We start from the raw sequence: 16,412 nt of genomic DNA, 5'->3' as shown, positions 1-16,412 counted from the left end.
GCCTCACTTGTGTCCATCTCCTGATTAAATATAGATGCAAAGAATTTTAAATCTCCCTAATTTCTTTCAGCTCCATGCAAAGATGACCACACTGATCTTCAAGAGGACCAATTTTGTCCCTTGCTATCCCTTTGCTCTTAATATATCCATAGAAGGATTTGGTATTCCCCTTCACCGTATCTGCTAGGGCAACCTTGGGCCTTCTTTTAGCCCTCCTGATTTCTTGAAGTGTTCTCTTGCATTTCTTATACTCCACAAGTACCTCATTTGTTCCTACCTGCCTATACCTGCTATGCACCTCCTTAACTTGCCTTCACTACTTCTCGAAAACCAGGGCTCCCTGAACCTGACAGGAACATACAAATTATGTACTCTCAAAATTTCACTTTTGAATGCCTCCCACTTACCAAGCATGTCTTTGTCACAAACAAGCTATGCCAATCCACACTTGCCAGATCCTTTCCGATGCCATCAAAATTGGCCATTCTCCAATTTTGAATCTCAACTCGAGAGCCTTATAAAAAGCTATGCTTTTCTATAAAAATCTTCAAACACTAATGGAATTATGATCAGTAGATCCAAAGTGTTTCCTACACATACTTATGTCACCTGATCCAGTGTCGTACCCTCTCTATTTGGGACCTCTATACATTGATCAAGGGAATATTCCTGAACCCATTTAACAAGCTCCCTATCCCATACAGCCCTTTTACAGCATTGGGAGTCCCAATCAATATGAGGAAAGTTAAAATCACCTATCACAACCTTGTTTCTTGCAACTGCCTGGTATCTCTCTATAATATAATTTGCTCCTCTAAATCCTACTCACTGTTGGGTGGTCCATAATAAAGTCACATTATCGTGATCATACCTTTCTTATCCCTCAGTTCTACCCATAAAGCTTCACTAGATGAGCTCTTCAGTCTGTCCTGTCTGAGTACTGCTGTGACATTTCCCTGACTGGGAATGTCACCCCCTCCCCTTCAATCAGTCTGCTCTATTACATCTAAAACAACAGAGCCCTTAATATTGAGCAGCTAGTCCTGCCCCTCCAGTAACCAAATCTCACTAATGGCTACAAGGCATAATTCCAAGTGCTGATGCATGCTCTAAGCTCATCTGCCTTACTGACAATGCTCCTTGCATTGACATAGATGCAACTCAGAACATTTGTCCCATCATGCTCAGCCTTTTGATTCCTGATTTTGTGTGTAGGCTTAACAACATCTTTCCCCACAACCACTCTATCTGCTCTTACAACTGTAGTTTGCAACCCTTCCCCAGAGCAGCATTAGCAAACCTTCCCATAAGAATATTAATCCCCTTCAGTTAAGGTGCAAACCATCCTCTCTATACAGGTCCCTCCTTCCCTAGAAGAGCACAATGATCCAAAAATCTCAAGTCCTCCCTCCTGTACCACCTCCTTAGCCATGTATTAAACTGTATTATGCTCCTATTTCTGGCCTCACTAGTATGTGCCATGGGTAGCAATTCTGACATCACAACCCTCAATGTCCTGTGTTTTAACTTAGCACCCAACTCCCTGGACTCACTTTGCAGGACTTCATCACCGTTCTTGCCTAAGTCATTAGTATCAACATGAAGCATGACCTCTGGCTGCTCACCCTTCCACTTAATAATGCTAAGCACTCAATCTGAGATGTCCCTGACCCTGGCACCCGGCAGGCAACATACCATACAGGAATCTCATTCTCATTCAAAGAACATCCTGTCTGTTCCCCTAAGCAATGAATCCTCTATCACGACTGCTTGTTACTTCTCCCCCCCACCTCCACAACCCCACTTCCCTTCAGAACAGAGCCAGACAGTGCCAGAGACTTGATTGCAGTAGCTTTCCCCTGCTAACTCATATTTCACCCCCTCCCCACAACAATATCCAAGGTGGCATATTTGTTATTGAAAGGAACAGCCACAGGGGTACCCTGCACTGGCTGCCTATCCCCTTTTCCTGTACTGACAATCACCTAATTACTTGGGCCCTGCACCCTTGGTACAACTACCTCCCCATATTACCTGTCAATCAGTCCCTCAGCATCCCAAATGATCATCCAGCTCTGTTTCCCTAATGCAGTTTCCAAGAAGCTGCAGCTGGCTGCACTTTTTGCAGGTACAGTCTGCCTTCCTTATTCGTGAGGGATTGGTTCCGGGACCCCTCACGGATACCAAAAAACGCGGATGCTCAAATCCCCTATTCAACCTGTCTGAATGCGGTGGACCTTAGGACCCAGCAGAACCCCAGACCTTATTTAACCTGGCTCAGTGTGCTGGACATTAGGACCTGGCGTCAGAGCTCTGAATCTGCAGTGTTTCTGTTCATGAAAATAATCACGATCACGATTGAAAGTGAAGTGGAAATAATGAAACGCCATCGGTCATTGGAAAAGCGTTAGGCTACGTCGGTCAACGATCAGAACAATTTTAAAGGATAAAGTGAGAAAGGCTCTGCCCCGATGAAAGCTACAATTATTACTAAGCAACACAGTGGTTTAATTATTGGGTTTTGGGTTTTTGATCCTCCACATCAACCCGGCACGGTGGAGAGTGCACTCGGGAACGTTCTGTCACTGGATCGAACTGGAGCCCGGCGCTGAAACACATGTTCTTAAGTGTTTTATATGCATAGAAAGGTAAATTATATACTACATACTAAGACAAACGTTTGACTGACGCTAAATAATACTGGATGTACCTGTTCTGACCTACTTAGTAAGAGAACTTCCGATTTTTTTCGATCCCGATACACAATAACCCACGCACATCCTCCCATTGTTATACTGCATTGTTTAGGGAATAATGACGAGAAAAAAGTCTGTACATGCTCGAACAACAAGTGCTGGAAGAGCACTTCCGGGTTTATGCAATTCGCGGATAAGGAGGGTCGACTGTATAATCATCGGAGGCACTGGAGGTTTCCATCTTCTGACATCCCATAAGACCACCATTCTTCTATCCTGCTTGGCATTCCCACTGCTCTAATTACACAATGAAGGAGAGGCCTTCACCTCTCACACCGAAGCCACAAGCTCTCCACTCCAACACAGTCGACTCAACAATGGCTTAAACCTCACTTCTTTTTATTGGCCCTTGCCAAGTACATAGTTACCCAATGATTTCAAGCCTGCCAAGTGTCCCAACTGGCCCCACTTGCTTTTTTAAAATTCATGCTCTGGGCAGACAGTTAACTTCCAGGCATAGACGCAAAGGTCAAAACGATCTTTAAAGATTTTAGTAAAAACTCTATCATACCTGGAAATGCTTTATTCTAATGCAGAACCACTAATATGATTATATCCTTGTAATTTTCCTTTGATACTAGGAGGTACAAGTACTGATCAGCAACAAACTTAATTGTATTAAACCACCTGAGTATTTCAAGTTGGTCTATTAGTTAGTTGACAAAATCCCCAGAAGCTTAAACTTGCTCTACAACTCTATTTTTAACCAGCCATATCCATAGCAAAAACAAACTTGCATGCAAAATAGCAGATTGCTCCTTGTATAGGAATTGTCTTACCAATAAACACTGCAACTTTCAGGAAAGTTAATTCCACTGAAAAGGAGGCGAGTGCCTAGAAAACCTGCTTAAATCAAACTGAGCTTAAAACTTTGGTGGAAGCTATGAAATTTAATAGCTTGAAATCCAAGAATATCTAAATAGCAAGCTGTATTAAGTATAGGGCTCTCTTTCACAATGCTGATAGAATTGTATTTCAATGTTTCCTGAACTATAAGAACTACATTCAATCGCAGGCGATCTGAAATTAATTTCTGCATCATTTTTTCCACAAATGAATATAAAAAAAATCAGCTATGCTATTGATCTGTACAAGGATGAGCAAAGAACAGCAGATGTGCACTAACACTAAGCTAAACAAACCCAATTGGTCTGAACTACTGAGCTAAGCTGCATCAGATGATCTGTATATCAGGTAGTTGGTCTGTGATTTCCAGTATTTTCTTATCATCATTTTTCCAGCACTCTTCACTTCTACAGTATTTTTCTTTTCGTGTGCCATACTCTTCCAGAGCCTGGGCAACCACTTTTTTCAAAGTGGTTGTCTTGGAGGGAAGATTCTGTTAGTGGTTCCCACCACTCCCCCCATATCCTTCTCACAGCGCAGTGTTTTTTTAAAATGAGGCTGAGTTGTGAGCTCGACACTCAACCCGGCACAGATGGAAAGTGAGTCCAGGAGCGGCCTGACTGGATTCGCACTTGGGGACCTTCGCTCTGGAGTCTGGCGCTGATATCACTGCGCCACCAGATTAGATACACTATATAAATAAAATTTTTTGGGAGTGACAGAAATTGTTATGTAAATCAGAGAAACAGGACCAGCCATTCAATTCACACCTTGAAATTCAATATGACATGAACACAGCCAACAATTATAGCAGCTTTATTTAATAAATTCTCTTTACAATTTCTCTGTAATTCATAGTCAGCCAATACTCAAGTTTATTGCACTAAGAGTTAAAGACAGCTTTTTTTTTAAAAAAAAGGGAATAGCAGTGGATCTCTTTCCTTGAGTGATGAGGTGATGATATCCTCTACGTTCTTATTTTTTTTAAAATTGGGGAAGGTTATGCAGCAGACTGAACAATGCTGGAGAAGTTGCGACGTTAACAGGTATGCCACTTAATAATAATTCAATAATCCTCCATTATGCACAGAAAGTAAGTGACAAGCTGAAGTTGGAGGGTTTGGTGGCACTGTGGTGCATTAAGAGAGTTGTAAAGCAGATAGTTAAGCCTTCATCAGAGCACTGACAACAGCCTTGGCATTAAGGCTACGCAAGTCATTGTAGGTCTGTCCTGTTCCAACAAAGACTATTGGTTGGCCAGTGATGTAAGTCATAGAAATGGCAGCACCAACCTAAATGAGGAAATGTAAATATTAAAGAGCGTCAATTAAAATGTGTTTAGTAATAAATAGCAATAAAAAGGCATCCTAATCACCTCCATGACTTCTGTATATGAAGCTCTCAAATAGCTGCAACCTAGTCTAAGTTACAAATCACTTTTGTTAAAAATGTGATTCTACTCAAAAGTATTAAGATTGCAGAACTTAATTTCTATAGGGAAATATATTGAAAACGAAACGTGGGAAGAACTCTGAAAATCAGAGAAAGAGGACTACAACAAATGAATGTCACTTTGTGTTTGTTACTAGTAATAGAAATAAGCACAATGTTGAAAGTACAGTACTGCAGTAAGTTCAGGCAAAGTCCAGAATTAACATAATTATGCTTACACTAACTATTGGTGGATGAAGAATTTCTAGTTGCATTTATAAAGGCCTTGGTTGAAGCCTTCAGACATAGGTGTGGACGGTATTCTGCTGTTTTTCAGCATTTTTTCCTCAATTTATGCAAACAATTCAATTACATACAGAAAAGACCAGAAAAACTCAGTTAATGTTTCAGTTTTGAGGAAACGGAGAACCTGCAGAGAGGCTTAGATAGTTTAGGTGAATGGGCCAAGAAGTGGCAAATGAAATACAATGTTGGAAAGTGTAGGGTCATGCACTTTGGTGGAAGAAATAAACAGGCAGACTATTATTTAGATGGGGAGAGAATTCAAAATGCAGAGATGCAAAGGGACTTGGGAGTCCTTTTGCAGGATACCATAAAGGTTAATCACCAGGTTGAGTTGGTAGTGAAGGCGGCAAATGCAATGTCGGCATTCATTTCTAGAGGTATAGAATATAAGAGTAGGGATGTGATGTTGAGGCTCTATAGGGCACTTGTGAGACGACACTTGGGAGTAGTGTGTGCAGTTTCGGGCTCCTTATTTTAGAAGAATATACTGACATTGGAGAGGGTTCAGAGAAGATTCACAAGAATGATTCCAGGAATGAAAAAGTTGCCATATGAGGAACCTCTGGAAGCTCTTCGGCTATATTCTCTGGAGTTCAAGAGAATGAGGGGAGATCTCATAGAAACATTCCGAATGTTAAAAGGCCTGAACAGGTTAGATATGGCAAAGTTATTTCCTATGGTAGGGGAGTCTAAGACAAGAGGGCACGACTTCAGGATTGAAGGGCGTCCATTTAGAACAGAGATGCGGAGAAATTACTTTGGTCAGAGGGTGGTAAATCCGTGGAATTTGTTGCCACGAGCAGCTGTGGAGGCAAAGTTATTCGGTGCATTCAAAGCAGAGATAGATAGGATCTTGATTAACCAGGGCATCAAAGGGTATGGGCAGAAGGCAGGGGAGTGTGGACAACTGGAAGAATTGGATCAGCCCATGATTGAATGGCAGAGCAGACTCAATGGGCTGAATGACCTACTTCTGCTCCTATATCCTATGGTCTATCATTAGAGGGGGTGAATATGGGCCCATTAACATTACCTTATCATCAATGGTATCAAATTTGGTCAGTACAATGCCATCAATCAGCCGCGGTTTTTCAGCCATCGAATGGTCAGCTAGAGCCTGGTTAAATTTTACCTTAGGAGAAAGAGACAAAATCAGCATTTATAAACACAGAATATTAACAAGTTCAACTAAAGTACGCAGGAATATTGCCGAATTTCAGTAAAGTACAAGATGTGTATCTTTTTAAAAAAAGGTAGCACAGATAATTTTTTTTCTAAACCTGGATTGTGGAGAAAAAATAACACACAAAATGCTGGAGAAACTCAGTTCAGCCGGCATCTGTGGAACTGAATAAACAATCGACTTTAAGCCGAGACCCATCACCAAGACTGGAAAGGAAGGGGGAAGAAAAACCAGAATAAAAAAGTTGGCGGAGCAAAGGAGTACAAATTCAAAAGACGATAGGTGAGATAGAAAAGACATGTCAAAAGGGTAATGTAATGATTGTCATGGGGGATTTCAATGTGCAGGTAGTTTGGGAAAATCAGGTTGCTGTTGGATCTCAAGAGGGGGACTTTCTAGACTGCCTACAAGAAGGCTCTTTAGAGCAGCTTGTGGTTGAGCCCACTGGGGGAATCAGCTATTCTCAATTGGGTGTTGTGTAATGAACCGGATATGATTAGGGAGCTTATGGTAAATGAACCCTTCAGAGGCACTGATCATAATATGATAGAATTCACCCTGCAGTTTGAGAGGGGGAAGCTAAAGTGAGATGTATCAGTATTACAGTGGAGTAAAGGGAATTACAGAAGTGCAAGAGAGGAGCTAGCCAACGTTGATTGGAAGGGGACACTAGCAGAGATACAAGAGCAGCAATGGCGGGAGTTTCTGGGAGTGATTCAGAAGGGACAGGATGATACATCCCAAAGTTGTAGTATTCTAAAGACAGAGGGCATATAATACACAAACATTAGTGGGAAGTTAGAGGATTGGGATGCTTTACAAAACCAACAGAAGGCAACTAAGAAGCCATAAAGGGGGGGGGGGGGGCGGCGAAGAGAAAAGGATGAAATATTAAGCTAAGCTAGTCAATAATATACGAGGACACAAAGTTTTTTCAGAGATATTATGAGTACAAGAGGCAAGAGTAGATATTCGACTGCTTGAAAATGATGTTGAAAAGGTAGTAATGGGGGAGAAGGAAATGGCAGATGAACTAAGTATTTTTGCATCAGTCTTCTCTGTGGAAGACACAAACAGTTTACCAGAAATTCAAGAGCATCGGGGGCAGTTGCTATTACTGAGGAGAAGGTGCTTGGGAAACAAAGATTTGAAGGCAGATAAATAACCTGGACCAGATGGACTACACCCCAGAGTTCTGAAAGAGGTAGCTAAAGAGATTGTGGAGGCATTATTAATAATCTTTTAAGAATCAATAGATTCTGACATGGTTTCAGAGGACTGGAAAATTGCAAATGTCATTCCACTCTTTAAGAAGGGATGGAGGCAGAAGAAAGGAAATTATAGACCTTTTAGCCTGACTTAAGTGGTTGGGAAGATGTTGGATTTGATTGTTAAGAATGTGGTTTCAGGGTACTTGGAGGCACATGATAAAATAAACCAAAGTCATCATGGTTTCCTTAAGAGGAAATCTTGCCTGACAAATATGTTGGAATTCTTTGAGGAAATGACAAGGATAGACAAAAGGAGAGTCGGTGGATGTAGTGTACTTGGATTTTCAGAAGGCCTTTGACAAGGTGCCACACGAGGCTGCTTAACAATACAAGAGCCCATGGTATTACAGGAAAGATACTAGCACAGATAGAGCACTGGCTGATTGGCAGGAGGCAAAAAGAGAGAATAAAGGAAGTCTTTTTTGATTGGCTGCCGGTGACTAGTCGTTTTCCGCAGGGGTCAGTGTTGAGAGTGCTTCTTTCTACTTTATATGTCAATAATTTGGACGATAGAGTTGATTGCTTTGTGACCAAGTTTGCAGACAATACAAAGATAGGCGGAGGGGCAGGTGGAGGCAGATGGAATACAGTGTCAGACAGTATATATGGTCATGCACTTTGGTCGAAGGAATATAAGCATTAACTATTTTCTAAACAGGGAGGGAAAAAAAAAATCAAAAATCCAAGGTGCAAAGGGCCTTGGGCAGGATTCCCCAAAGGTTAATTTGCAGGTTGAGTCAAAGGTGAGGAATGCAAATGTAATGTCAGCATTCATTTTGAGAGGACTAGAATATAAAAGCAAGGTAGTAATGCTGAGGCTTTATAAGGCACTGGTGAGGCCTCAATAAGTATTGTGAGCAGTTTTGAGTTTTGGGGCCCTTGTCACGAAAGGATGTGCTGATACTGGACAGGGTTCAGAGGAGGTTGACTAGAATGGTTCCAGGAATGAAAAGCTTATCATATGAGGAGCGATCGATAGCTCTGTGCCTTTACTCATTGGAATTTAGAAGAATGTGGTGGTGGGTGGGGGGGGGGGGGGTAGAAAATCACATTGAAACCTATTGAATACTGAAAAGCCTAGACAGAATGGATTTGGAGAGGATGTTTCATATGATGGGGGCATTTAGGATCAGAGGGCTGTTCATTTAGAACAGAGGCGAGGAGGAATTTCTTTAGCCAGAGGGTGGTTAATCTATGGAATTCATTGCCATAGTCGATTGTGGAGACCATATCATTTGGAGTATTTAAGGCAGTGGTCGATAGGCTCCTGATCAGTCAGGGCGTGTAAGGTTACAGGGAGAAGGCAGTCGAATAGGGTTGAGAGGGATAATAAACCAGCCATGATGAAATGGCAGAGTAGACTTGATGGACTGTATGGCTTAATTCTGCTCTTCTGTCTTATGGTGCAGCCAGGTGGGTGGGGGAGGGATGAACTAATAAGCTGGGAAATGATAGGTGGAAAAGATAAAGGGCTGGAGAAAAAGGAATCTGATAGGAGAGCAGAGGAGAGTGAACCATGGGAGAAAGGGGAGGAGGGGACCAAGGGGAGATGATAGGCAGTTAAGGAGAAGAGGAGAGTTAAGAGGGGAGCCAGAGTGGGGAGTGGGAGAAGAGGGAAGGGCCAGGGAAAAAAAATTATCAGAAGTTAGAGAAATCAGTGTTCATGCCATCAGATTGGAGGTGACCCAGATGGAATACAAAGTGTTGCTCCTCCAACTTGAGAGTGGTCTCATTATGGCAATAAAGGAGGCTATGGACTGACATGTTGGATTGGGAATGGGGATTGGAATTAAAATGGTTGGCCACGGGAAAATCCTGCTTTTTATGAATGGAGTGAAGGTGCTCAACGACCTACGTCAGGTCTCACCAGAGAATGTCACAGTGGGAGGTCTGGATACAGTAGACAACCATAACAGGTGGAGTATTGTCTCACCTGGAAGGACTGTTTGGAGCCCTGAATGGAGGCAAGGGAGATGGTGAATGAGCAGGTATAGCATTTTGGCCGCTTGCGAGAATAAGTGATACTGTATCTGGTGCTCCCGGTGTGACCTCCTCTACATTGGTGAGACCCAATGTAGGTGGGGGTGAGGTGGGAGAGAAGAAAAAAAATTACTTTGTCGAGCATCTTTGCTCTATCTGTATTTCTATAGATGCTACCTGACATGAGTTGCTTCAGCATTTTGTTTGTTTTACTTGATTTCTAGCATTTGCATAATCTCTTCTATTAGTGGAAAGAATATTTTGAGCCATACAAAGTAAAATGGCCTACTTTACTCATAATAACAAGAGTTAAGATTTTCTTTTTTTTGGTAGGATCTGGGTGTGGTTGACAAGTCCATCATTTTTCCCCCACCCCTATTGCCTTAAAAGGATGTGAACTGCCTTCTTGAACCACTGCAGATCTGGTGAAAGTACTCCCAAAGTGCTGTTGGAGAAGGAATTCAAGGTAATTACATAACAACACTCAGTGAATTAGTGTTTACAAGTTGGTTATTAAATAACATGGGGATACGTGCAAAGAGAATGAGCCCAATTGTTATTGCGGGTGATAAAGAGCAAGCAATACTCACCAACTGATCCACCGCCTCATTTCCTACCAATGCCTCACCTACAAATAATACCAGATCTGGCATATTAATGGCAATGAGTTTGGCAAGAGCTGTCATTAAGGGAGTATTGTCCTGCATACGACCCGCAGTATCTATCAGAACCACATCAAAGCTCTGATTTCGAGCTGTGAAAGAAATACACATTTTAAACATTAAACCAACACTTGTCTATGAGAAAACTACATTTAGAAGTCATCAAGCCAAATAGCAGAAAAAAAGCTGAGCTGAAGAGAACTAATGTTTGTTTTAATTTTAAAATTAAAATTCTTGTGAATATTAATTCATTTTGTCATTTGAGAATCAATTTCCAACAAGTCTTCAGATCAGAAGTCAATAATTGTTTGTCTGTACTGACATAGTCAACTTTATACCTTTCTTTAGGAAAATCTGGTTCATTGTGCTGGAGAGTTATTGTATTGTCTACTAGACGGGGGCCTGTTCCTCAGTTTGGTTATGCCTAAGTAACAATTCCAAAAGCACTCTCCAATTAAGTACAGGCACATTTAAAAAAAGTTCCAGGTTTGTAAATAGAATAACAAACTGAACCCCTATTTCTCCAAGGATTCCCATTTCTTTCAGTGAAGTATCTTCCATGTACTTGTAATGGTCTGGAAAATAAATACCTATGGTTCATTGGATTTATTGCATCAATAAAAACTACAATAGCTTCTGAGAGCTTTGGAAAAATTCTGCTCAACACTTTTTTTTGATTTGCAGAATTTTATAAACATGGGTCAGAAATTTAAAAACAAAAAAAAAACTAAAAACAAATTACTTTTAATTCAGAGATATGAAACCAGAAAGATTTGTAGATGATACATGGTCCTAACAGCTTCAGAATTTAAGACCTGTAAGTTCATGTAAGATCTGTACAAAAGCACTAGAGTATAGGAAATGTAATAGCACTGGAAAGGAGTGCAAAGAAAATTTCTGGTAGTGTTGGTCCTGCAGAATTTTAGTAAGAGTAATGATTGACTAGGCTGGATTTGTTTTCTTTGGGAACCAAGGAGCAGACAGTACAAGAGTATCAGAAAAATAACTAATGAAATACTTGATGTGCTAAGGGCAAAGAGCAGACAAATGCAATTGGATCCATGGCTCTTATTTTTGGCCAGCAAGAATGCAAATAAGCTAAATGCTTTGTATGGCATCTCCAATTGCTTCACAGACAACAGGGCACACAGTGCATTAAGCTGCCATTGTGGAAGCCATTTAGCTTGTTACAATATCTTACTACATAAACAATCAATTAGCTTTTGATATCACTAGGTAACAGTGGAATGCTGGTCTGGTCAGGAGAATAAGAATGACCCTCAAACATTGAAAATATTTCATCTAGAGAATAGCAACTCTGATTGAACAATAATCCTCAATCAGTACTGCAGAAAGATAAAAAAAACAAAGTAAAACAACTAATGCAAAGTGACAGTTTGGCAAAGTGCAAACAGGTTTAGATAGTGAAGAAAATAAAAAATAGATTTTTAATAATAAAAAATATTACCAAATGCAATAGCCTCCATTGCAATGCCAGCAGCATCCTTCCCATAACCTCTCTCAAATAGCTGGACCATGCTTTGACCATTGTGTTCCTCTGGAGGGTGTAGGGCAATCAGGCGGCGAGTGTGAGTTCTGAGCTGCTCTACAGCTCCAGCACGGAAAGTGTCACAAGCAGCAATAAGAACCTGAAATCCATTTTCCATCAGCCAGAAGCTGATCTGCAGGAAGCAAAGAAAAGAGCACAAACGATAACACCTTCCCATTCAGATGCTGACTGATTACTTTTGCTGGAGATTAACAGCACTGAGTGTTTTTACTTTTGCAGATTTCAAAATGCTTTTGCCTTAATAACTGATTATATAAATGAACTTTGTAGTAACAGTGAGAGAAAACAGGGAAGTATTAGGAGAAATAAAAACTATGTGATAAAGGATACCCTTTCATGAATTCCTAGAATAAAAAGTAATTGATGCATGTCATCATGATGATCATGATGAATTCAGCACATGGATTGAATTTTTTAGTACCAGCACACTGGTTTAAAATATTAACAGACCAAAATGATTTCAACTATGAAAAATGAAACCAGGAGCAGGTTACTCAGTCTCCAGAGCAAGGGTTCCCAAACTTTCTCCACAGACCCCTTAGTTAATGGTAGGGCTCCATGGCATAAAAAATGTTGGGAACCCCTGCTCTAGAGTCTGACCCCGCAGTCATAATATTGGGGCTAATCTAATGAAAATCTCAGATTGATATTCCCACACACCTCTGGTAATCATTTACTCCCATGCCTTCAAGGAAACCACCCCCATTTACCTTAAAATATTCAGACATTGTAGCGGTGTGCTACATGCAGTGCTGAAATAACGACACGTAGTCGGTGAGCTGCAGTTGCAAAAGAGGTTTATTCAAACTTCGCGGCCTCGCTTTAAAGCCTTCCTGATCCCGCCCTCCCCGGGCGGGAATGCTGTAGGAGGTGCATATTCACAGTCCCGTCCCGCGCGGGGGCTTTTCCCCTTGCTGGTGAAGCAGGCTTGGCGCCCTCTTTGGGACTGGCCTCAATGCCGGCACGCGCCACTTTGTAAGCCGGTTCGAGTGCGCTGGGAAGTGGGTCGCCACAACATTCTGTTTCTGCTGTCCATTGAGGAAGTTCCAAAGAGTCAAGTCTCAGGAGAAAATAAAAACTCTTGTCTTACATGGGGAACAATTTTTTTTAAAAATAGTAGCCCCAAATTTGGGATTCTTTCACAGGAGGGAACATTCTCTCACATTCAATGTGTCAAGAACCTACAGGATTAACATTTTAATCATGTCGCAATCTAGTGGATTGTCTAAACCTGCTCTGAGAATATTGTGGGCAATTTTGGGGCCATATCTAAGAAGGGATGTGCTGGCATTGAAGAGAGTCCTGAGGAGGTTCACAAGAATGATACCGGGAATGAAAGAGGAGTGTTTGATGGCTCTGGGTTTATATTCACTGGAGTTTAGAAGAATGGGGTGGTGGGGGGAGGGGGGGGGAAATCTCTCAAGTCAAGTCAAGTCACTTTTATTGTCATTTCGACCATAACTGCTGGTACAGTACATAGTAAAAATGAGACAAAGTTTTTCAGGAGCATGGTGTTACACGACACAGTACAAAAACTAGACTGAACTACGTAATAAAAAACAACAGAAAGCTACACTACAGACCTACACTGGACTGCATAAAGTGCACAAAAACAGTGCAGGCATTACAATAAATAATAAACAGGACAATAGGGCAAGGTGTCAGTCCAGGCTTCGGGTATTGAGGAGTCTGATAGTTTGGGGGAAGAAACTGTTACATAGTCTGGTCGTGAGAGTCCGAATGCTTCGGAGCCTTTTCCCAGACGGCAGGAGGGAGAAGAGATTGTATGAGGGGTGCATGGGGTCCTTCATAATGCTGTTTCCTTTGCGGATGCAGCGTGTAGTGTAAATGTCCGTGATGGCAGGAAGAGAGACCCCGATGATCTTCTCAGCTGACCTCACTATCCACTACAGGGTCTTGCGATCTGAGATGGTGCAATTTCCGAACCAGGCAGTGATGCGCTGCTCAGGATGCTCTCAATACAACCACTGTAGAATGTGATGAGGATGGGGGGGGTGGGAGATGGACTTTCCTCAGCCTTCGCAGAAAGTAGAGACGCTGCTGGGCTTTCTTTGCTATGGAGCTGGGGTTGAGGGACCAGATGAGATTCTCCGTCAGGTGAACACCAAGAAATTTGGTGCTCTTTACGATCTCTACCGAGGAGCCGTCCATGTTCAGCGGGGAGTGGTCGCTCCGTGCCCTCCTGAAGTCAACAACCATCTCTTTTGTTTTGTTCACATTAGGAGATAGGTTGTTGGCACTGCACCAGTCCGTTAGCCACTGCACCTCCTCTCTGTAAGCTGACTGGTCATTCTTGCTGATGAGACCCACCACGGTTGTGTCATCAGCGAACTTGATGATATGGTTCGGGTTGTGTGTTGCAGCACAGTCGTGGGTCAGCAGAGTGAACAGCAGTGGACTGAGCACACAGCCCTGGGGGGCCCCGTGCTCAGTGTGATGGTGTTGGAGATACTGCTCCCGATCCGGACTGACTAAGGTCTCCCAGTCAGGAAGTCTAGGATCCAGTTGCAGAGGGACTCATTGAAATCTATCAAATACTGAAAGGCCCAGATAGAGTGAATATGAAGAGAATGTTTCCTATAATGGGGGGAGTCTAGGACAGAAGGCACAGCCTCAGAATAGAAAACAAACCCATTAGAAAAGAGATGAGGAGGAATTTCTTAAGCCAGAGAGTGGTGAATCTGAGGAATTCATTGCCACAGACGGCTGTGGAAGCCAAGTCAATGGGTGTATTTAAAGTGGAGGTTGATAGGTTCTTGATTAGTCAAGGGTCAGGAGAGTGGGGTTGAGCGGGATAATAAATCAGCGATAATTGAACATTGGAGCAGACTCAATGGGCCAAATGGCCTAATTCTGCTCGTGGCCTTCCCTCCAAACGCAATCTTCCCATTTCAAGTATTAGTTTATTCTGAACTGATTCCATTGCAAGAACCACCTTCTTAAATAAGGAGACTAGCACTCAACACAATATTCCAGATGTGCTTCCATCCACACAACTGAAAATCAACCTCCCCTAGCAATAAATAATGGCATTCAATTAGCTTTCCCAATCACAGGCAAGTCATAGGAATTTAGAGCATGAATCAGCACTTAGAATTGTGATAATGGGCACACATTTGAGGGAAGGGCTGGATTGTCAGCTTAATAATGGCAGAGGGGACATCCAGATCTCGGATTGTCTACTGAGGCCCTATGGTAGATGTTAGAATTAAGAGAAGGGTGGTCATTTTGCTGTGTTAGGTTATGAAACTGACAATGGTTAGTGGGAATTAGAGGAACAGATAGTAAGCAAATCACATAAAAGTGTAAGAGTGATAGCAGTGGGGGAATGTAACTTTCCAACATAGACTGGGATTACTTTGGTGCAAGGGGCTTTACCAATCTGCAATGGTAGATATCAGAATAGTTTTCCCCACAGTAATGATGTCAAAAGCAAGGCGACATAAATTTAAGGCAAGAGGAAGGCGTTTTAAAAGACTTAAGGGAAAAGTTTAAATATTGTGAAATGGTTCCCGCAGATTGGAAGGTTGCAATTCAACCCAAAGGAGAGGGGAAACACAGAGGTGCAAGACACTAAAGATGCTAGAATCAGGAACAGACAAGAAAATGGAGGAGTCAGTGATCAGGTAGCTTCTGTGGAGGTATTTGGGCAGTCAATATTTTGGGTGGGGACCCTTCATCTGAAATGAAAAATGAGGGGAAGGGATGGAGCAAGCACTGGCAAGCAAGATGAGCCAGGGTGATAGGCAGATGGAGGTGTGCAAATACTGAGAGACTAGGTGGAGGCAACAAAGAGCTGGTGATGATAGAATCCAATTAGAAAGGAAGGGGGGGCCATGGAATCAAATAAGTTGGTTTGACAGATGGGAACACTACAACCCGGTGGTAGGTGTGTGTGGGTGATGGGCAAATGGAAAGGAGGGAAAAAATGAGACTGGGCGTGTGCTGGGTTGGGTCTGGGAAGAACTAGGTACATCAGAAGAAAGGAAAGGGAAAAAGTGTGCAGTTTACCTGAAATTGGAGAATTCAATGTTTACGTCATTGGGTTGGAGACTGCCCAGGTGGAATATGAGGTGCTGTTCATCTAGTTTGCACTTTTGCTTCCCCCAGGCAGTAGAGAAGAAGGCAAAGGATAGAGAAGGAAAAAAAAAACAAGGAACTGGAGGTTGGTTAGCCTATCAGCAGGAGGGAAAACGCTAGTCTATTGTGAAAGATATGATAATAGGATATCATGAAAACATCTACAGGATCAGAGAGATCCAATGTGCATTTGAGAAACCAATCTTTTATTCTGAAGATGTAACTAGCAGAAATGTGGGAAGCCAGTGGATGTTAACGATTTGAATTTCCTAAAGACCTTTCATAATGTCCCACATGTTAGTACAC

At 42.1% G+C, this 16,412-nt stretch overlaps 1 protein-coding gene across 2 annotated transcripts in view; it reads right to left on the bottom strand.

The window, feature by feature from the left end:
- Nucleotides 1–4,402: 4,402 nt before the first annotated feature.
- Nucleotides 4,403–16,412, bottom strand: part of srpra (SRP receptor subunit alpha) — a 55,286-nt gene continuing 43,276 nt past the window's right edge. For both annotated transcript variants that reach the window (XM_073029675.1, XM_073029676.1), the window contains exons 11-14: nt 11,904–12,117; nt 10,364–10,527; nt 6,373–6,471; nt 4,403–4,894 (exon numbers count right to left, since the gene is read on the bottom strand). In XM_073029675.1, the coding sequence (XP_072885776.1) occupies nt 4,766–4,894; nt 6,373–6,471; nt 10,364–10,527; nt 11,904–12,117 (606 nt within the window). In that variant the 3' untranslated portion in view covers nt 4,403–4,765. The remainder of the gene's footprint in view (nt 4,895–6,372; nt 6,472–10,363; nt 10,528–11,903; nt 12,118–16,412) is intronic.

Source organism: Hemitrygon akajei, chromosome 26 (genome assembly GCF_048418815.1).
Source record: "Hemitrygon akajei chromosome 26, sHemAka1.3, whole genome shotgun sequence".
In the NCBI taxonomy this organism is placed as follows: domain Eukaryota; kingdom Metazoa; phylum Chordata; class Chondrichthyes; order Myliobatiformes; family Dasyatidae; genus Hemitrygon; species Hemitrygon akajei.
This window is presented reverse-complemented; position numbering and strand designations above follow the sequence as displayed.